Source organism: Entelurus aequoreus, linkage group LG26, assembly GCF_033978785.1.
Source record: "Entelurus aequoreus isolate RoL-2023_Sb linkage group LG26, RoL_Eaeq_v1.1, whole genome shotgun sequence".
Taxonomy (NCBI): domain Eukaryota; kingdom Metazoa; phylum Chordata; class Actinopteri; order Syngnathiformes; family Syngnathidae; genus Entelurus; species Entelurus aequoreus.
The window spans coordinates 23,447,271-23,470,370 of NC_084756.1; the positions used below are offsets into that span (position 1 = coordinate 23,447,271).

General features: G+C 39.7%; 1 protein-coding gene across 1 annotated transcript; it reads left to right on the forward strand.

Moving 5' to 3' along the window:
• LOC133643134 (arachidonate 12-lipoxygenase, 12R-type-like) lies at positions 1 to 22,640 on the forward strand. The gene is made up of 12 exons (XM_062037543.1): positions 1 to 12; positions 531 to 735; positions 5,295 to 5,376; positions 5,456 to 5,578; positions 5,820 to 5,923; positions 14,998 to 15,164; positions 15,273 to 15,416; positions 17,720 to 17,923; positions 18,001 to 18,087; positions 18,157 to 18,326; positions 22,407 to 22,459; positions 22,543 to 22,640. The coding sequence occupies exons 1-12, from the start codon at positions 1 to 3 to the stop codon at positions 22,638 to 22,640; spliced, it is 1,449 nt and encodes a 482-aa protein (XP_061893527.1).
• The last annotated feature ends 460 nt before the right edge of the window (positions 22,641 to 23,100 follow it).

Below are 23,100 nucleotides of genomic sequence, written 5' to 3' on the forward strand. Positions count from 1 at the left end.
ATGTCTGGTGAGGTAAAATAACATAATTTATTCAGACACACCCAACAGTATGATGCAATGCACTGACCCAAATAAGTCATTTTGCCTTGATTAAAATATGACAATAGTCTAAAGTCGCTCCTGTCAACGCAAACCTGGCATACAGTGCACACGGTACACAGCACACTCTCAGACATATGTTACAGTAAATTATGTGTTTGTTATTATGGTTCGTTCTAAGAGGGTCTGGTGAATGAGGTAAGGTAACCTTATTTCACCAGACACACCCCTCATTGTATTGTATGATGCAATGCACTTTTGATGCTGATCCAAATAAAGAGTTTTGCCTTGACCAAAAATGACAGTACTGTTCCTCCTGTTAACAAAAACCTTGCTCACAGTGCAATGTAAAATGTATATGTTCTACATTATAATACACATTGCAATATTTCAACACCACATCAGACAGAACTCAGTTTCCTATAATTTCATGATGCATTTGAGTGCATCTGTTCTTATTGCCGTCTCCTGTCATTTTGTTTGCCTTTTAGGTGTCTACTTATACTGTGACCTGCGAAAACTCTCTAGGACAGCTACTTCTGATAGAACTGGAAAAACAAAAAAATTTCATGGTCCTTAGTGACGCTTGGTTCCCTGACAAGGTGGAAATCAAATCACCCGAGGGCGACGTTTACACTTTCCCCGTCTACTGCTGGATCAGTGACACTGAGACTCACCGCTACAGAGAGGGAAAAGGTGCGTTGCTTTGTGTGCTTGTCTAACATCCTTCCATTATTTTTGGTCTTGTATATTAATGTCAATGCAAGACTGATACCTTCATATAGTCGAAGATTCCCTAGTTTGGCTGCGGTACCCTGTCGCCACACGATTGAACCGGAAGACACGGTCGGTCCATGCACGCATCATAGACTATGTCTTATTCTTGTTTTTTTTTACAGCGGTTGCAAACTGAGCTAGTACATTCCCTCTACCCTCCAAATGTGAATAATCTCTAACTAATAGCCCATCCATCCATCTTCTTCCGCTTATCCGAGGCCGGGTCGCGGGGGCAGCAGCCTGAGCAGGGAAGCCCAGACTTCCCTCTCCCCAGCCACTTCGTCCAGCTCCTCCCGGGGGATCCCGAGGCGTTCCCAGGCCACCGGGAGACATAGTCTTCCCAACATGTCCTGGGTCTTCCCCGTGGCCTCCTACCGGTCGGACGTGCCCTAAACACCTCCCAAACCACCTCATCTGGCTCCTCTCGATGTGGAGGAGCAGCGGCTTTCCTCTGAGCTCCTCCCGGATGACCTAGTTTCAGAGAGAGCCCCGCCACCCGGCGGAGGAAACTGATTTCGGCCGCTTGTACCCGTGATCTTGTCCTTTCGGTCATAACCCAAAGCTCATGACCATAGCTGAGGATGGGAACGTAGCTCGACCGTTAAATTGAGAGCTTTGCCTTCCGGCTCAGTTCCTTCTTCACAACGTATCGATACAGCGTTTGCATTACTGAAGACGCCGCACCGATCCGCCTGTCGATCTTACGATCCACTCTTCCATCACTCGTGAACAAGACTCCAAGGTACTTGAACTCCTCCACTAACTACTAAGAGTCTAAATGTGTACACCATTATACAAACCCCGTTTCCATATGAGTTGGGAAATTGTGTTAGATGTAAATATAAACGGAATACAATGATTTGCAAATCATTTTCAACCCATATTCAGTTGAATATGCTACAAAGACAACATATTTGATGTTCAAACTGATAAACATTTTTTTTGTTGCAAATAATCATTAACTTTAGAATTTGATGCCAGCAACACGTGACAAAGAAGTTGGGAAAGGTGGCAATAAATACTGATAAAGTTGAGGAATGCTCATCAAACACTTATTTGGAACATCCCACAGGTGAACAGGCAAATTGGGAACAGGTGGGTGCCATGATTGGGTATAAAAGCAGCTTCCATGAAATGCTCAGTCATTCACAAACAAGGATGGGGCGAGGGTCACCACTTTGTCAACAAATGCGTGAGCAAATTGTTGAACAGTATTGCAAAGAATTTAGGTATTTCACCATCTACGGTCCGTAATATCATCAAAGGGTTCAGAGAATCTGGAGAAATCACTGCACGTAAGCAGCTAAGCCCGTGACCTTCGATCCCTCAGGCTGTACTGCATCAACAAGCGACATAAGTGTGTAAAGGATATCACCACATGGGCTCAGGAAGACTTCAGAAACCCACTGTCAGTAACTACAGTTGGTCGCTACATCTGTAAGTGCAAGTTAAAACTCTCCTATGCAAGGTGAAAACCGTTTATCAACAACACCCAGAAACGCCGTCTGCTTCGCTGGGCCTGAGCTCATCTAAGATGGACTGATACAAAGTGGAAAAGTGTTCTGCGGTCTGACGAGTCCACATTTCAAATTATTTTTTGAAACTGTGGACGTCGTGTCCTCCGGACCAAAGAGGAAAAGAACCATCCGGATTGTTATAGGCGCAAAGTTGAAAAGCCATTAATGCTGAAAAGGTACATACAGGTTTTGGAGCAACATATGTTGCCATTCAAGCAACGTTACCATGGACGCCCCTGCTTATTTCAGCAAGACAATGCCAAGCCACGTGTTACATCAACGTGGCTTCATAGTAAAAGAGTGCGGGTACTAGACTGGCCTGCCTGTAGTCCAGACCTGTCTCCCATTGAAAATGTGTGGCGCATTATGAAGCCTAAAATACCACAACGGAGACACCCAGACTGTTGAACAACTTAACCCTTGTGTGGTGTTCGGGTGTGTGGGACCCGTTTTCGATTTTTATTAAAAGAAAAATGATACAATTATTTAATTTTTAAACTGAGGCTCACTGGCTTTGGCTCATTTTCTGTGAAGAACATATATCAGAATACATATTTAATGAACACACACCATACATCCCCTCTATACATTTCTATTACATATAAGATGTTCGGGTCCACTGGACCCGGGGCTAATAGAAGTGTGGAAATTGATGTTCTGTGTACCACACGCACGCACCCACAAACACACACTCACACACACACACACACACACACACACACACACACACACACACACACACACACACACACACACACAGCAGGCCTAGACAGGAGGAGGACAGAGTGTAGGTACACAGAACATCAGACGGTCAGAAGTGCGAGAAAATGAGCGCAGGCAGTGTTGACAAACGATGTTGCAATCTTGTGTGGGAACCGCAGGTGCAGAAACACAAAATAAGAATCCCTGTGGGATGCAGAAACTGGCAGAGAAATTTCCATGCAACGTTCATATTGCTGTTACTCAGCCAGCGTTTGTGGGTCTTAGACTTAGACTTACACTTACTTTTTATTGTCATTCAAATTTGAACTTTGCAGTACAGATAAGAACGCAATTGTGTTGCATTAGCTCATGGTAGTGCAGGATGAAAAAGCAATAAGGTGCAGATATAAATAAATAGATTACTGTACAGATAAATATATTGCACTTTTGCATATGCATCCAGGTTTATGGATGTATGTTATATTGTCTTTATATTCCAGTGAGTTAATCCATTTTTGGGGGGAATTGAGGGGATTATTATGATGCGTTCAAGAGTCTTACGGCCTGAGGGAAGAAGCTGTTGCAGAACCTAAAGGTTCTGCTACGGAGGCTGCGGAACCTCTTTCTAGAGTCCAGCAGTGAAAACAGTCCTTGGTGGGGTTGGGAGGAGTCTCTGCAGATTTTCTGAGCCCTGGTCAGTCAGCGGCTTTTTGCAAACTCCTGGATAGGAGGAAGAGGAGTGCTGGTGATCTTTTCCACCGTCCTCACCACTCTCTGCCGAGACTTCCAGTCTGAGGCACTGCAGGCTCCAGTCCAGACAGAGATGCTGTTGGTCAGTAGGCTCTCTATAGTGCCTCTGTAGAATGTGGTGCTTCCTGAAGTCGACGATGATCTCCTTGGTCTTGTCGATGTTCAGGACCATGTTGTTGGTTCTGCACCAGTCAACCAGATGTTTCACCTCCTCCCTGTAGTCCATGTCGTTGTTGTCACGGATGAGGCCCACTACTGTTGTGTCGTCCGCATACTTCACAATGTGGTTGGTAGTGGACCTGGCGCAGCAGTCATGGGTCATCAGCGTGAACAGCAGCGGACTCAGGACGCAGCCCTGGGGGGAGCCGGTGCTCAGGGAGATGGCACTGGAGGTGTTGTTGCCCACTCTCACAGATTGGGGTCTGTCTGTGAGGAAGTCAAGCAGCCAGTTGCATAGGGGGGTACTGAATCCAAGGGGGGCCAGTTTGCTCACCAAGTGCTGCGAGATGATGGTGTTGAATGCCGAGCTGAAGTCCAGAAACCACATCCGCACGTGTGTGTCCTTTCCTTCCAGATGTTCTAAGCTCAGGTGGAGTGCAGAGGACATGGCGTCCTCTGTGGAGCACTTAGGGCGATAAGCAAACTAGTATGGGTCGAATGTGGGGGGAAGTCTGGAGACAATATATTCCTTTACCAACCTCTCGAAGCACTTCATTACAGATGTTTTTTGGGATAAGGTAAACATCTGTTCAGTATTTTAACATAAAAGTGTTTGATTGTGAGGCATTAAAAGCCACAAAATGCAACGGGTCCATCAGACCCACAAACACTGGCTGAGTAACAACAATATGAACACCACACAAGGGTTAAGCTGTACATCAAGCAAGAATGGGAAAGAATTCCACCTGAAAAGCTTAAAAAATGTGTCTCCTCAGTTCCCAAACGTTTACTGGGTGTTGTTAAAAGGAACGGCCATGTAACACAGTGGTGAACATGCCCTTTCCCAACTACTTTGGCACGTGTTGCAGCCATGAAATTCTATGTTAATTATTATTTGCAAAAAAAAAAAAAAAAAGTTTATAAGTTTGAACATCAAATATCTTGTCTCTGTAGTGCATTCAATTGAATATGGGTTGAAAAGGATTTGCAAATCTTTGTATTCCGTTTATATTTACATCCAACACAATTTCCCAACTCATATGGAAATGGGGTTTGTAATAAAATTCAGTTCATAAAATTTAAACGCCAAAAAATCAGTTACATTATTTCAAGGTAAAAAAAAAAAACAATAAAGAAAACCTGCATAGTGGAGGCATTCCCTTTGGATTGTGATTGAAACCCTCGACCAGCCCAACCAAAAATCTGTGGAAGCTCATGCCAAAATGATGATGATATGACACGTTGGAAAATTGTTTAACACAAGTATCCAAAATTGTAACAACGTTTACTAGCCAGAAAAGAGGAAAGTTCCAATAGGTTCACTTTAATAATGTGTTTTTCTTTTGAAAGCTCTGAGGATCTTTGAAGAAAACAACCCTCTTGGTCAGTACGCACGGGAGCAGGAGCTGAGCCAGCGGAGTAAAGACTATAGGTGAGAATTAATTTTATTTTTTACATTTATAAACGTACTACAGACGGCTAAATTAACCTTCATGCCCTCTCCCCAACAGCTGGGACATGTATCACCCAGGCCTGCCATACAGCATTAAGGCAGATGGTCCCCTTACCCTGCCGGATGAGGTCCAGTTCTCCTTCACCAAAACTACACAGTTTGCCTTCACGGCAGCCATTGGGTAAGATATGTAATGTACGATATCTATGCTGGTTGTTCATGGGTGGGGCAGATTTACAAGACTAGTAAAGGACCAAAATAAAACATGCTAATGCTAGCTGCACCACGTCCTTCACTTTGCTGCAAGACCTTCTTTCTGTCCTCAGTCTCGTTTTGGATAAATTGCATCTTCACACATAAGTAAACACTGTACAGATTGGTTGTTAGCGTGTCATCATTCAGCAGGTGTTTGTGTTTTCCAGGTTAGCAGAGCTGAAGCTAAAGGGCCTGCCAGAAAACCACGACAGTTGGGAGAATCTCGACGATATCAATCAAGTGTTCTACAAAAAAGACACAGCCTTATCAGGTATCGGGGGGCTGGGTTTAACTTCGTCTGGAAGAGACATATATATTTTATTCGTTTTACCTTTATTTTGCCAGAAAAGATCAATTGTGAACAGCTTCTCATTTACAATGATGATCTGGCTTGAGGCCTCAGCCGTAGCAAAAAACAATACACATACTTTTTTACTCTTAGTAGTGTTTCTTCTGAACAAATATTTGTACAGAAGAAACACTACTTTTACTCCGTTACATTGGATTTAATTCCGATCGCTACAATTATTTAACTCATCATATTGCCAATACGTTTTATTTTGGCTTGTTAGAGAGACATCTTCCAGCGGGCACAATCACATCACTCTGTTTCACCAATTAAACATAAGGACTTGATACAGACCCTGACAGTCACACGATCGCACTCGTCCTACACACAAAACCGCATTAATGTACGGGCTCACATTAGCTGAAGCCCGGGGGCCTCACCCATTTAGGGGCCCCCGATTTTGTCGGTGGAATTGGTGTTCAATCACAGACGGTTCAGCATTGTGTAGCGATTGTGTACTGTCTTTCTTGATTGCGTTGATTTTTCCTACTGCTTCAAGCGGGGCGCGAACCCTGGTGTGACAGGTCAGCGTGCTGACTACTGAGCTGGGCAGTCTCACTGCATCGCCAGCACTATTCTTAAAGTTGATTGGCTCCTGTTACACTCGCACAGACGTACATGCGCCTGTCGTGAAGACGTTTGGAGTTTGCGCGCGTCTGGCTGTTTTCGAAGTGGGGCTGTCGAGTTTGGCAATTACCTTGTGCAAAGCTAGTACAACTTTTTGTACTTTTTTGTACTTTTTGTGCTTTTTTGGCTTCGCTGTGTCACTGTGCCGTGACACTTTGTAGCTTTGTGTCGATCGGTGCTGCGAGCTAGCACACCGGAGCCGGCTAGCATTACCGGCCTGAGATACGGAGGTGGATTTTTCCTTCTGTTGCTGGATGAGTCGGCAGATAGACCGTGATGCCTGCACCGAGGAAAAGCCCCACATCGGAGGAGTTCGAAGAGATGAGGCTCACACTCCTTTCCCTGTGCGGCGATGTGACTGCGGTGAGGGAGCACCAGGAGCAGCTTTTGGGCCTGCTGGAGGAGGTGAAACAACTACGCCTCCAGAACGTGGAAAAAGACTGGCGCATTGTGGACCTGGAGCAGCGAGTGGACGAGCTGGAGCAATACTCCCGCATGAATGATGTGGTCATCACCGGGATCAAGATCAAGCCACGCAATTAGGCGCGTGCGGTGGCCGCGGACAGCGGGGAGCCCAGCGTGCAGGAGGCACAGTCGGTGGAGCAGCAGGTGGCCTCCTATCTCCAAAGCAGGGGGATTGAGATGGACCTGGAGCACATCGAGGCTTGTCACCCACTGCCCATGAGGAACCAGAGACCACCCGCTGTCATCATGAGATTCGCAAGCAGAAAGAAGAAGATCGCACTATTAAGGCAAGGACGCAAACTCAAAGGAACAGATGTTTTCATCAATGAACACTTGACCAAGAAAAATGCTGACATCGCAAGGGTCGCACGACAACTTAAAAGGCAAAGCAAGATTCAACAAACCTGGGTAACGAACTGTAAGATCTTCATCAAACTAAATGGGACGCCGGAGGAAGCAAAAATCTTGGTGATAAGGAAAATAGAAGATCTTGATAAGTATTGACATTGATGCAGTACTTGGTATCAATGTAGCTTGTGACTTTTACATCATCTCAATGCTACCCACACCAAGAACACAGACCACACCAAGTATTAATATGGACATGTTACAGAAGATCCTCCAACATCAACAAAAAGAACTGGACATGTGTGAGTATCAAGAGCACACCACAACAGAGACTGATATGGACATAGACCCTGATAATAATTTTTTCTCTGCGATTGTTAAAAACTGTAATTATTTTACCCGCGAACAATATGAAAACAGTGTAAAATCAGAAGATAGTCTATCTATAATACATTTCAATAGTCGAAGCATGTACACTAACTTTGAGGCTATCAAGGATTACTTGAAATAATTTAGTCATCCATTTACCATTGTTACAATCACTGAAACCTAGTTCAACAATGATAAAGGTATTGATTTTAGTCTGAATGAATATGAATTAACATACATAAACAGAATAAATAAAATAGGAGGAGGGGTCGCATTGTACATTCATAAATCTGTTACATTTAAAGTTTTAACAAACATGACCATAGCAGTCGATGGATTATTTGAATGTTTAACAGTGGAAATCCTAAATGACAAAAAGACAAATATCTTCATGAGCTGTGTATACCGGGCACCTGGTTCAAGCATAGAAACTTTCAATGAGTGGATGGGTAAACTATTTTCCTCTGTGAACCAAAAAAACATATTTATCTGTGGTGATTTTAACATTGATTTGTTAAACTCAACCAAGCAAAAACATGTTGATGACTTCATTGACACAATGTACAGCTTGTCTCTATAGCCAACCATAACCAAACCAAGCAGAATAACAACACATAGTGCCACAATCATTGACAACATTTTTACAAACATTATGGGAAATCAAGTCACCAGTGGCCTATTTATATGTGACATCACTGACCATTTACCTGTTTTTACTTTATATGACTGTCATCTCAAGAAAACCAAAGACACTATGGCAAAAATCTCTAAACGAATAACAACTGAGGAAACAATCTGTGCCCTAAACAATAGTTTAGCAGTTCAGGATTGGACTTCAGTATACAGAGAACCTAATGTGGACAGTGCTTATTGTAATTTTTTAGACATCTTTACTTCCCTGCATAATAAACATTGCCCCGTAAAAGAATATTTTATAAAAGGAAAAAAAAAATAGCCCTTGGATCACAAAAGGGATAATTAATGCCTGTAAAAATAAAAACAATCTCTACAAACTTTTCATCAAAATAAAAACAAAAGAAGTCGAACAACGATACAAGAAGTACAAAAATAAATTAACTGATATTATAAGAACAAGCAAACGGTTATATTATCAAAAAAAACTATATGAAAACAAAAATAATATAAAAGGAACTTGGGATGTTTTGAATAGTCTAATAAAACAAGGATATTCCAAGTTGACATATCCTGATTACTTTATTGATGAAAACGGTGAAGATTATAATATGAGTAATGTAGTGAATAAGTTCAATAGTTTTTTTGTAAATGTTGGTCCTAAATTGGCTGTTGATATCCCAGACAATGGAGTTACAAAATCAACTATTGAACAGAATTCTTCGTCATTCTTCCTCTCAGCTACAAATGAGCAGGAAGTGACAAACATTGTGCGGAAGTGTAAAAGTAAGTGCTCCACTGACTGCCATGATATCAACATGATATTGGTTCAAAAGGTTATCCTGAATATTGTAAAACCATTAACTTATATATGTAATTTATCATTCCAGACTGGCTGCTTTCCAAGTCAAATGGAAATCGCTAAGGCAACTCCGCTCTTCAAAAGTGACAGCAAACACGGTTTCACCAATTACAGACCAATCTCTCTTTTGCCTCAGTTCTCAAAAATCTTAGAGAAACTATTTAACTCTCGACTTGAATCTTTTCTTGAGAAGCATCATATAATCAATGACGGTCAGTATGGCTTTAGGTCCAAAAGAACAACTTCAATGGCAATAACTGAAGCTATTGAGGAAATTACTAATGCACTGGAGCATAAAAGATATGCAGTTGGTATTTTTATTGACCTAAAGAAAGCATTTGATACCATTAATCATTCAATTCTACTAGATAAAATGGGAAGATATGGAATTAGGGGGCTGGCTGGTGACTGGTTAAAAAGTTTTTTAACAGAGAGGGTACAGTTTGTTAAAATGTGTCAATTTTTATCTGATACTCTTGGCATTGCTTGTGGTGTCCCCCAAGGGTCCGTGTTGGGGCCAAAACTGTTTAATGTATATATTAATGATATGTTTAATACATCCAAAATACTGAAATTTATATTTTTTGCAGACGACACAAATTTATTCTACAGTAGTGATGACTATAATGAGCTCATAAATACAGTAAACACAGAACTAAACATAGTAAAAAAAAATGGATGGACACAAATAAATTATCTTTGAATATAAATAAAACTAAGATAGTAATGTTTGGAAATCGCAACATAACGTCTGAACAGAAAATAAGTATTGATGGAACCCAAATTGAAATCGTAAATGAGAATACATTTTTGGGAGTAATAATTGATAGTAAACTATCATGGAAACCTCATGTCAGACACATTAAAACAAAAATCTCCAAAAGCCTCTCAATTATAAACAAAGCAAAACTATACCTCAATGAAAATGCACTCCGTACTCTATACTGCACCTTGGTACTCCCATACCTTACATACTGTGTTGAAGTATGGGGGAATACTTACCACAACACAATTCATCCTCTGATCATATTACAGAAAAGAGCAGTGCGGATCATTCACAACGTTGGTTATTTAGAACATACTCATAATCTGTTTATGCAATCAAAGTTGCTCAAATTTGATGACCTTGTTAAATATAATACATTATTAATCTTATATAAAGCTTTAAACTAATTATTGCCACCTAATCTACAACGTTTTTTTATAAGACGAGTGCAAGCTCATAACTTGAGAGGCTTTGGATATTTCTTATTGCCGAGAGCTCAAACCACTCGTAAACGTTTTGGTGTGTCTGTATGCGGAGTAAAACTATGGAACAAACTGGACTTACAACACAAGCAATGCCAAACTATCAATCGATTTAAACTATTATACAAACATGGGGTCTGGTTCAAATATAGAGATGAGGGTCTTTAATTTGACCTGCTGCTGTACTCTGTCTCAAAGTGTAACATGTGCTCAATGTTTCCTTACCATTATTGCTATGTTGTCTATTACCATTATTGCTATGATGTCTATTACCATTGTTGGTATATTCATTATTCCTACATTGTTGATACAAATGATTGTTACAGTGTAATAATTATTGTTACCTGTGGTAATGCCACTATGATACAACATCTGTATTATAATCCTTGAACAAAGTGAGAGTGAAACTCATGTGAATAATCACTGAATGGAGAACTGGGGGTGGGATTAAATAAGTTATCTTCTTCCCACTCCCTTTCAGGCAAAACTGGACAATAATGCACTATATTAATTTATATTATTATGTTTTGTCAACTTGTACGTTTTTGTCATTGCCTGAAATAAATAAATAAATGAAAATGAAAAATGATGTATTCATGAACAGAATAATTTTTAAAATGGGTGATATTTTTGCATCCTTTTTTTTTTTTTGTCCTGTCCAGCTTCTCAGGCAAATCATATAGTAGATGTAGAAGCCCATATCGGCTGTTCAGATTGACTTTACAAAAGAGAAGTGTAGGATATTTCTCTTGTTGCCTCATTTGTATTTGACTTTATTAAATGTATTTATATTATCATTTGGTGCAGCCGGAGCAGGAGCAGGAGGGGATAGAAAGAGAAAAAAAGGAAGACAGAGGGGGGAATTGTGGGGACAAGAGGGGGATTAGACAGAGAGACAAAAACAACAACAGCAAACACAACAATAAAGCAACATCAGCAAATACGACATGTACAAATATGATGGTAAAAGTAATAGCAAAAAAGCAGTTAGCGAAAAAAAATACAGAAATGACAATGAGCATTATTACACTACAAATGGAGCAATACAAATACCAATAGAAATAGCGCTATTGATAATGAACAATACCAATACTTTACCTTTATTATCAACAATACAGTTGTTCAAATGCAACAATACATATACGTAATGATAACTTGAGATATGAAAGAATGCAGAAAAATGGAGGGGAAGAAAGAGAAGCAACCTACATTAACCTTGTAGATTGTTATAGTAATAATAGGTTAAGCTTTGTCAGTGTGCCATGTGTTATACCCAGTTTACCCTAGGACAACAACATTAATATACACTACCGTTCAGAAGTTTGGGGTCACATTGAAATGTCCTTATTTTTGAAGGAAAAGCACTGTACTTTTCAATGAAGATAACTTTAAACTAGTCTTAACTTTAAAGAAATACACTCTATACATTGCTAATGTGGTAAATGACTATTCTAGCTGCAAATGTCTGGTTTTTGGTGCAATATCTACATAGGTGTATAGAGGCCCATTTCCAGCAACTATCACTCCAGTGTTCTAATGGTACAATGTGTTTGCTCATTGGCTCAGAAGGCTAATTGATGATTATAAAACCCTTTTGCAATCATGTTCACACATCTGAAAACAGTTTAGCTTGTTACAGAAGCTACAAAACTGACCTTCCTTTGAGCAGATTGAGTTTCTGGAGCATCACATTTGTGGGGTCAATTAAACGCTCAAAATGGCCAGAAAAAGAGAACTTTCATCTGAAACTCGACAGTCTATTCCTGTTCTTAGAAATGAAGGCTATTCCACAAAATTGTTTGGGTGACCCCAAACTTTTGAACGGTAGTGTATATGTACAGTATGTGTATATGTGTTTGTACAGTGAGTGTATATGTACAGTATGTGTATATGTATGTTTGTACAGTGAATGTATATGTACAGTATGTGTATATGTGTTTGTTATATTTACATCTAACACAATTTCCCAACTCATATGGAAACGGGGTTTGTACATGGGAGTGATGAGGGGCAGCGCTACACTGGGACTGAGGGGGATATAATCCCGTCAGAAATCTGTATGGTCCCAGTCAAATCCCTCCACCAACGTTGTCTCAATTTACAAATACAACCACTTTACAACGTTGTTTCAAAGTCAGTTTTATCGGACATGTATGCTGGGAAGTGACTGTAAAGTGTGCATCTTTTGTAGTACATACTGTAGTAGGGTCTCTGTCTCACACGCACACAAATACACACTTCACCTACGGTTGTGCTACAAATACCATTCTCATGCTCAGGTTTGAGTTGGACCCAAGATGCAGGGAAGAGGCGTAATAGCAGTCAACAAGTCTTTAAAGTGAGTAAAGACACAAAATGATTTAAGGTTCTTTACAGATGTCTTGGCCAGAAGGAGACAAAAAAAGGGGAAAACTAAGGGGTCTGGAAAAATAGAAAGATTCGTAAGGCAAAACATTTTCGATTAGCAAAAAATCAAGAGGAGAACCTGGGTAAAGCCACCAGACTCACTCCTAGCAAAGATTAACAACTAACAGAAAACCGTAGCAGTCATGTTTCCTCAGAGGAGGCAGTAAGATGCAGGAACTGGCTCCAAAGTAGCCAAGGATCCAACATCTTTCTGCCGCTGGAGCTCCAGCCTATGGACACGCTCACTCACGCTGCTTAAGTGAGGCAAAAGTGCTTACTGTAAGTCTCGAATGAAGCCGGACTCATTCATTACTAATAAAGCGAACTCTGCCGTGATGCCTTTTTTCTGATTGGGTGAAAATAATATGGAGTTTTCACAACACTTATGAACAGGGGCAGCGCTACACTGGGGCTGAAGGGGATATAATCCCGTCAGAAATCTGTATGGTCCCAGTCAAATCCCCCCAGCCTTTTTTGTATATTTTAAGTATTTTTTATTTAGTCAAGTAAAAAAACATTCAAACCTAGCTCAGCCGTCCAATGCAGCTAGAGTTGCCAGCCATACCTTTAGCGCAGACGCTGTCTTAGCATAACAAAACAGCGACCGCCATTCATCCTGCTGTATTTGTTACCTTTGCATGTTACACATTTTTGCCATCGTCACCTGTGTAAGACTTGACTCAGTTGTTGAATATTCTTTGGTCAAATTCAGATCAAACTGCTTTTATATCGAAGACACTTGTTCTGTGTATCATTACTGCTTTTGTTGAAAAAATGAGAACTGAAGTCAAGAAAATCGATTATTTTCTCAACACCCCTACGTATCGGTCAAGCCTACCCTTTAGCCTCTGGAGAGAAAAAAATTCTGTAACCGTCCCTGCTTGTGAGCGTCACTAAAATCCACCAAAAATAAGACAATTTGATTTTGGAAAAAGTGTATCAATCCAGGCCGTGCTTGTCAAGTGAACGTGTGTTGTAATGGTGATGTAGTGTGTGTATGCACGCTACAACAGTGTCTTCTTCCTGGCTAGATGTGAATTATGATCCGTAGATGAAACTTTGTTTCAATTGCTATTATAACCAAACTGATGGTATTTGTGATTGTGTTAAGAGTTCTGTTTAGTACAAATGTTTGTGAAGCTGCGACACGTCAGATGGGCTTGACAGCTGTGCGTGTGTTTTTTATGTATGGGGAGCATGACAGTTTAATATTGACCGTAAAGGAATTAATCAAATCAATTGATAGCAATACATTATAGACTTATTTTCTATTAAATTGCCACATGACTACTGTCCAGATACATTGAATATCCGTTAGTACAAAAATGTTCAAACATGGCTGATATACATGCTCTCCCCTTCCGCTGTGGTCGGACACATTAGACAACGATGTGTATTTTGATTTTTGATAGTTAATACAGTGTGGCATTATGGTCCTAATTTCAATTGATGTGTCTAGGGTGTCTCAATTGAAACGATCAAAATAGATTTGATATTTTTTTGGAAGCTTATTTTATCATATGTGTGCTGTCGAGCTGCATTAAAATTTCAAGAGCAAAATAATGTTTCACCTTCCGGGGCGCTGGACTTATTCCAGCCTCAGAGGCGCATAAGAATTAAAGAAGAGAGAACAATTGGAAAGCCATATTTGACAGGGAATGCCAATATTTAAGGCTTCCTCCACCGAAAGTGCGCATCTTGGATGAAGACACATAGTGACAGACTTTAAGCTGGGGTAAGTTGAGGTAGAATGCTGCGCACCTTTTTTCACCTAAGCACATAGGAGAGTAGGGCTCAGAATACTTACTTTTACACAAGTAAATATTTGGATAACTACTTTTTACTTTTAATTGAGATATATGACACTAAAATAACGGTAAAACATTTGGCTACTCTACCCACTTCTGCCTAGAGTATGTTCCATTTTGTCAAAGACTTCATTCAACTTGTAATTGTTGTGTCAGAGTTTATGAGATAAATCCAGCAAAGCCTGACAATAATTGACTGACAACAAGTAAAAAGTATGTGCTTTTCTCAGATTATGTCCAGGAACACTGGAAGGAGGATGACTTCTTTGGATACCAATATCTAAACGGCATCAATCCCATCCTGATCCGACGTTGCAAAACTCTGCCGCCGAATTTCCCCGTGACCAATGACATGGTTTGCATGCCTGCGGGCTCAGACCTGTCTAATGAGTTGAAGGTATTCGCTCGTTTCACATGAGCTCCACAGTAGCTTGACGCCATGATCCAACTACTTTGTCATTCAACTCGACAAGATAGACATCCAGATTTGTTTCCCCTCAAACAGCAAGGCAACATTTACCTGTGCGACTACAAGAACCTGGACGGAATGCCAGCAAACACAGTCGTTGGAGAGCAGCAGTACTTAACGGCGCCCCTGGTTCTGTTTCACAAGAGACCAAATGACAAGCTGATGCCTATCGCCATTCAGGTGACATTAGTAAACAGTGGTGTTAAAAAAAATATGAGACATATTTTACTGCCCTGCTTTGGTGTTTGCATGTTACCTGTTGCTACTATTTTTTGGTTGCCATTTTTTTACTTGCATGAAGGCGGATGATAGGCCAATCGTAGTCATTCCTCATGAAAATGATACTGCTTGTCATTGCCACAATGTATACACACTACGCCTCCCCCCCAAAAAATCAGGCTTTGCTACACATCTTAAAATAAAGGCTGGATCTTTGCCAAATATCCGTCTGTCTTATGCAGACATGGCAGCTGTCACTTTTATTCAGCGAATAGCTTAATCCTGGCATATTTTTGGTGTTGAATTGTGAGTGTAATGTTAGCATTGTAGCTTACATAGCTATTCTAGTGTTGCTAACATCTTTTCCTCCTGTCCCACTCCATAGTTATTTGTCGTATGTGATACATGGCCTCTTTTACACTGGAGAAGCACAGAGTTAGAGTGTTTTATGTCAAAAATGCACAACAGTGTTTTTCAGAAACACACAAACATAACTCACTAGCATTAAAGTTAAAGACACACGCGTGTTCTGACTCAATTCTGGCATCAAGCCCATAGAGTTTTGGACAACGTGTATCCAATAGCTTGGATTTTACTGACTTGATGTCCGGCTCACGTCCCGCCCATTAAATATGTGTGGTGGTCAAGCTAGCTCTGTTCTCAATGGGTACTGGGCGCCATTTAGCCTTTCTCGAAGAAAAAATGCCCAATGCTAGTGTTGTTTTCAGGTGTACGAATCGTTCCAATCGCGAAAAGGATAAACAATTCTTCGGAGTTCTTTGAGAGGTAATCAAAAAGGGCGGAAGAGTGGAAGATTTTACGAAACAACGACGAGAAAAGCATGCCACTCTCGCACCAGTCCAAGGGAGTAGAGTAGAAAAATGCATGAATTTGCAGTGATCACTTGTTTAAAGGTTTGTTTGAAATACTTTTAACAGTTATTATTTCCCATATAAATGTTATCCTGATATGATTTGTATTTCTTAAACACATGTTTGCTACGAGTGTTTCCAAAAGCACCACCTCAGCGAGTCGAAATCAAAGAAAGCACATGTGAGCAAATCCTAAAATAGTTTGAAGCTTTTACCAAAGGCAGCAATCATACATGAATCTTTCAGTACATACACATAAAGACGGGGGAAATCATGCACACTCGTAGACGGTGCGTGCAACAGCAACAAACATGGCTGTAGACTGCGAAGTTAAATCATAAAATGCAACCTTACCTGAGCAAACACGTTGCCCGAGAGAGTCTTGATACCAATATCATTGACCCAGCCACACACAAAGAAGTCGTAGACCTCCATGTTTTTCCAAGTTTCCATCTGTTTTGTCGTGTAGAATGATGTCTGGAGCACAATAGTTTGAAATGTCTGAGAATGCGACCGACGTATAATCCTTTCATCGACAAATTTTTTAGAAAGTATAGGGATCTATTCCATTGTAAAGTTAGATTTTTTGCTCTTATCTGCTTTTTACAGGAAGATTTAGGCCTCTTTTGTACTCAGATAGTTTGCGCGCTGCTTGCTGTACAACAACCGTCTTAGCTAGGTTGACCACCACTGGTTTTCACTTCCGGGAAGAAGTCACGTGTCGGAATACAAGCAATACCCTGTTGTGGGATCTCAAAGACTTACTTAAAACATTTCAAAAATACTGCAGTGAAGGGATTTTCATGGTGTTTTGAAGCAATAGTCAGCTTTTTATTAAATAGCTTGCTGTTTAAAGTAGATGTGGCTGATACTGTGGATTTTGGTATTGATTCGGTAAATCTAAGGCTGGTATCGCTGATACATATAGTTGTGACTTGAAATGTATCTTTTAATATTTTTTAGGAATTCACCTCTAGTTTGTTGATTGTGATTATGAGAACACAGGACAATATATAATGAAAACTTTTGCAAATAAAACATGTTTTGTTAAAATAATGTGAGTTATTTTACTTGTAAATAAATACAATTATATACATGGCATGGTTTGGGAAAATTATAGAACGTTCTTGGCACTATGTGTTTAATAGCAATTTAGCAAATTGTAAACGATTGAACCTAAAAATCATAGATTTTGATACTTGATGCCATCCTGCAAGTATGCTTACTGTTCCCATGTTAGCATGCTAACGTAGTATGCTAACATTTATGCTAGTGTTTTAGAATACAATGGAATAGGCTTTTATTGTTATTGCATACTATGAACTTGAGTTTAGAACTTCCCTTTCCCTTGAGTTAGAATGTAGATCACTAATTGGATCACGACTCCCACAGCTGAAGCAGACCCCAGGTGAAGACAACCCCATCTTCCTCCCCACTGACTCCACCCATGACTGGCTGACGGCAAGGATATTTGTGAGAAGCGCCGACTTCTCAGAGTATCAGCTCAACACGCACTTGCTGCGCACGCACCTGCTGGCCGAGGTCTTTGCAGTGTCGTTGCTGCGCAACCTACCTATGGTGCATCCCCTCTACAAGGTAAGGAGCTTTGCCAGTGTGGGGTTTTGTCTTTGAGTACTTTTTAATCCTTCTTTCCCTCCATCCCTGCCCTTTAGCTCCTCATACCCCACACTCGCTACACCCTGCATATCAACGAACTAGCTCGAGATACGCTGATCGGCCCCACCGGAGTCTTCACCTTGGTATGAAAAAAAGTTAACTTTCACAATCATAAAGATCCTTTACGGTTTCCATTCACGTATTGGTCTCAGTTTGCAGCTTCCGGCGGAGTTGCTTTAAACAGGATCCTGGCGAGATCGCTGTCCGCCATCACCTACACTTCCCTTTGTATCCCAGATGACATCACTGAGCGCGACATGCAGGACGTCCCCAACTACTACTACAGGGATGATGGGCTCAAGATCTGGAACATCATGTACAAGTACGACATTGCCGATTGTTTTATACATAATATTGTTAGGTAATCTCTTCGTGTTTTTCAAAGTCCGCAAATTTCAAATATTTGTGGTCAAAGTTTGTTGAAGCGTGTTCCACCTGCATTTCGCTTCAAGTGTGAAGCAGGAGCAGCTTGAGAAAAATTAAGACAAATAGTATAATTACCTTCTGTTATCTTGAAATACAATCAGGGTTTTATTTACCGCGCCTTGTCCCATTTCTTTTCCAGCAAGTACAATTTATCCAAAAAGTTATGTAATTAAATGTAACGGAGCAAATGCAGCGCGTCACTACCCACCTCAGGCGGGAGTATTAGACAATGGCAATAGGTCAGCGTAGCATGGACAATAATCTGGCACAGAGGTAGGCTGGAAGAAAGACCTTAACAACAGCCGGCAGGTGTGTGAACCAGTGGCTCCATCCCAGAATGGCGGTACTGCAAAAGAAAGCAGACTGGCGGAGGCAACACAAAACTCCATGTTTGTGGAGAGCGCTGCCATAAGACTCTATTTTTGACATGTGTTCACACTATTCGGGTTTGCTGATAATGTCGTGAAAATACAGACACAACGCTTTTTTTGTACGATTGCTGATGTGAGTGGACTGTAACGGTAAGGGTATATGTTTTGGTCATTGAATTGTTTTTTCATTAACAGGAATTTTAAAAACAAAAATAATTGGTTTATTTCTATATTATTTCGAAACACAAAGAATAACATTAAAAATCAAAGCGTTCTTCTTTTTCGGTGTCAAAGCGCAATAACTACATCTAGAAAAAGGGTTACATTTATATTTTTTTACGAAAATGAAACTGTCAGGTTCAAACACTGATGACATCTATTAAACAAGACAAGAAGCAAGGAATTAAACACAAAATTTTGCTCAATTGAGGAGAAACGTCTGGGCTGTACTCTTGCACAGTCTCCATCACGCTCTGACGAAAAATTGTACGCCTCTTCTTTTATTTGTACTTTCCCTGATTACATGGCAACAGCTGTTTCTAAGGGAGGGGGGTCGTAAACAGCCATCGCCTTTGATTACAAACAGTTCAAAGAAAAGGTCGTAAAACAGTTCAAAGAAAAGGTTGCCTGGAGGGGAGTCTGGTCCTGCTTCCTCTCCGCTTTGTAGTTCTCAGGTCAAGACAAATTATTTCTGTGGATTGCAATACATGAAAGAAACAGAACACTTTCATGTTGCTTCCCATCCTACACAGTGGAGTTGTACAAGTCTTCTTGGTGGGATCAAAGACAGCTTTTGTCTTCTCGCCAAGAACTCATGGCAACACAAAGTTTTGTGATAACTTAGATACAATTATTCTGACAGAAACCAACAATGAAAATCATCAGTCAGCTGAAACTCATATTTTGATATTTCTGATATTCCGACACCAGAAGCAAAAGTTTCTATTTAAAGACAAGATCACGGACTGGCTCGTAGGAAAAAAACAGTGTGATGTTGCATCCTGCTTTTCTACATAAAAGCATATTGAACCATGATCATTTGGTCTGTGTAGGTCTGTGCAGCTTCCGTTCATTAGTTTTTCAAAATAAAACCAACAGTAAAAAATAACAACTCTGTTTTTCAATATTTGTTTCCAGACCCAAAATGAAAAACAGACAACGAATTGTATTTTATTGTATCTCAGATTTTGGGTACAATTGTAAAAAATGGCAAAACAGATAACAGACATTTGAACTTGTTTTTTGCAAATCCATTTGAGACATCAAGTTTACCCATAAGTGGATACCTGTGGACTTGGGTTTGCTGGTAAATAACAACAAAACAAAAAAATGTACCGGATCGATGTTTGGCGAGGTTAAAACAAAAACATCACATAACTTCAACTTGATTTAGACTCCATTAGACTTCCTGTGTTCTTCTCTGCTTGTTTACTTTCAAGCCCACATCTACAGATATCTACTTCCGGGTAAACTTGACGTCTCAATGAATTTTGAAAAAATTACAAATGAAAAAACGGACAACACATCGTTATTCCAATTTCCGATTTTGTACACAATTGGAAAATGGATAAAATAAATAACAGCCATTTCAGCGTGTTTTTTGCAAATCCATTCGTGACGCCAAATTTACACGCTAGTAGATAGCCAGGCGTGGGCTTGTAGTTAAACAAAGACTGAGTTAGGACTGATGGAGTCTAAATCAAGTTGAAGTTATGGGATATCTTTGTTTAGTTATAAAAGTCCCTATTTTTGTAAAAAAAAAAAAAAGGCACACTTTGAATACACTATACAGTGTATATATACTGTACACACACACACACACACACACACACACACACACACACACACACACACACATTGGTATATATATATATATATATATATATATATATATATATATATATATATATATATATATATATATATATATATATATATATATATATATATATATACAGTATATATATATATATATATATATATATATATATATATATATACAGTATATATATATATATATATATATATATATATATATATATATATATATACACAGTATATATATGTGTGTATGTGTGTATATGTGTGTGTGTGTGTGTGTGTGTGTATGTGTGTGTATATGTATGTATATGTATATATATATATGTGTGTGTATATATATGTATATGTATATGTATGTATATGTATATATGTATGTGTAACAGTCAGCGTTCTGCGTTGTGTATTTTCTTAGTGAGGCACACACACCGGAGTTGAATCACGGGGATTTATTCACCTTTTTTTTGGAAAAAACAAAAACAGGGCGTCACACACAGTCCACGGCAAACGGACTCTCTCTCCACAGCTCCGAGCGTCAGTGCTCACTCAATTCAATTATACATGTTTAAATGTGGAAATGGAAATAATAATAATAAAGGTAAAAAAAAAGCATAATAGTCTCAAATAAATTAATTAAATAAAACACAGTATATAAAATATATACTTCAGCAAATAACAATATATATTAAGAAAAAGGATCCTTAAATGTGCAGCAATACACCTCATCTTTCCCACCCACATCAATTCTTTTTATATTTTTTATACAATAAACTAAGCCAAAAAAACTCATAACAGACATACCTTTTTTTTGGAAAAAACAAAAACAGGGCGTCACACACAGTCCACGGCAAACGGACTCTCTCTCCACTAAAGAATAAAGAAAAAAATACACACTCATATAAATGCTACAGCGGCACACAAGATGTCCACACAGACACACAGCAAAGCCCCTGACCCGTGCACAAACTCATGAGACAGGAGACCCCACAACAACTGCAGCTAGCAGTAAGCTAACCAAGCTAATCCACACATCCTTTAGCATACAAAAGTTTTTTTTTTTTTTCAACAATTCAACAGCCATTCGGGAATTCAACACACATGCACACCAACAAGTCACAAAACAGTGTGCATTCCCACAAAACACTTTTAAAAACGACAACCAAAAAGTTTATAAAAAAAACAAAAGGAGAGAGACATAAACATGACTTACCAGCTCCGAGCGTCAGTGCTCACTGAAGCTGGTCACAAAGGTGCGACGCCAAATCACCCCCCAGGGAAACAAAAAGGTATGTAACGGAAAATAATAGAGTGGAACCTATTTACATTGAGAAACACTTTTGGGGAAGTTCACAACAAAAAATGATGTGAATAATTGAACAAAATTAAAATAAAATAAAATAAAATTTAGCTCGGCTACATACTCCCCTCTGAACTTCACCAAAATACTTCAAGACTTAGCAGAGTACTCCAATACATTCACGTTATGCAACTTATTAGTTACTCACATTACTGAGAAAATGACCAAGGAGGGCTGCGCAACCCTCCTGGGTACACTTGCAAAAAGAGGTGCCTTTTACACCACCTTACACATTACTCTACAAAGGTAATAAAAAAATATACCTTTGACAAGACAAGGAGTACCTAATATTTATCACTGCTACTGTAATACATGTTCAACCCAAACATCGGATTAAACAACTATCTTATGGTACTTGATGGTTTACAGAGGTTTGTAACTCAAACAGATATTTTCTTCTGGGTCATGTTCTGAATTAGCCTATCTACAGGTTTCACCAGCCTACCCACCCTCGTTCTTATACAGGAGACAACACTGATTGCTGTGCTTGGGGGGTCGTCGCTATGGCCTGTCCTATCAACCACATTTGACACACTCCTTGGCCTCTGGCTGGCACTTTCATCCAGATCTGGGTCTTCAAGCTCCTCATCAGCATCCAGACATTCTGATGGCGAATTGGCAGAAGCACTGTCCAGAATCCAACTGGCTGTTCTGTCTTCTGTGACATCTCTCGTCACCACATCCGAAACCCGACTTTGTGTCTCATCATGACTTGACTCAGATGATTCAGTGAATGATGATTCAACATACTCTTCATTCTCCAAATTAAGTGGAAGAAAGTTGACACACAGGAGGCGGTTGCGATGGACAACCCTTTCATGACCACTGCAAGTGTTCCTTATCCGGTAGGTATGACACCTTGGGTCTCTTGAGACAACCACATACGGTACAGCCTCCCATTTGTCCGACAACTTCTTGCGTGCCCTTTCACATTTGTTTGACAAGAGTACTTGGTCTCCCTCAGCGATGTCATGACCTTTGGTCATGACATGTATATATATATATACATATACACATATACACATATACATATATATATATATATATATATATATATATATATATATATATATATATATATATATATATATATATATATATGTATATATGTATACCGTATTTTC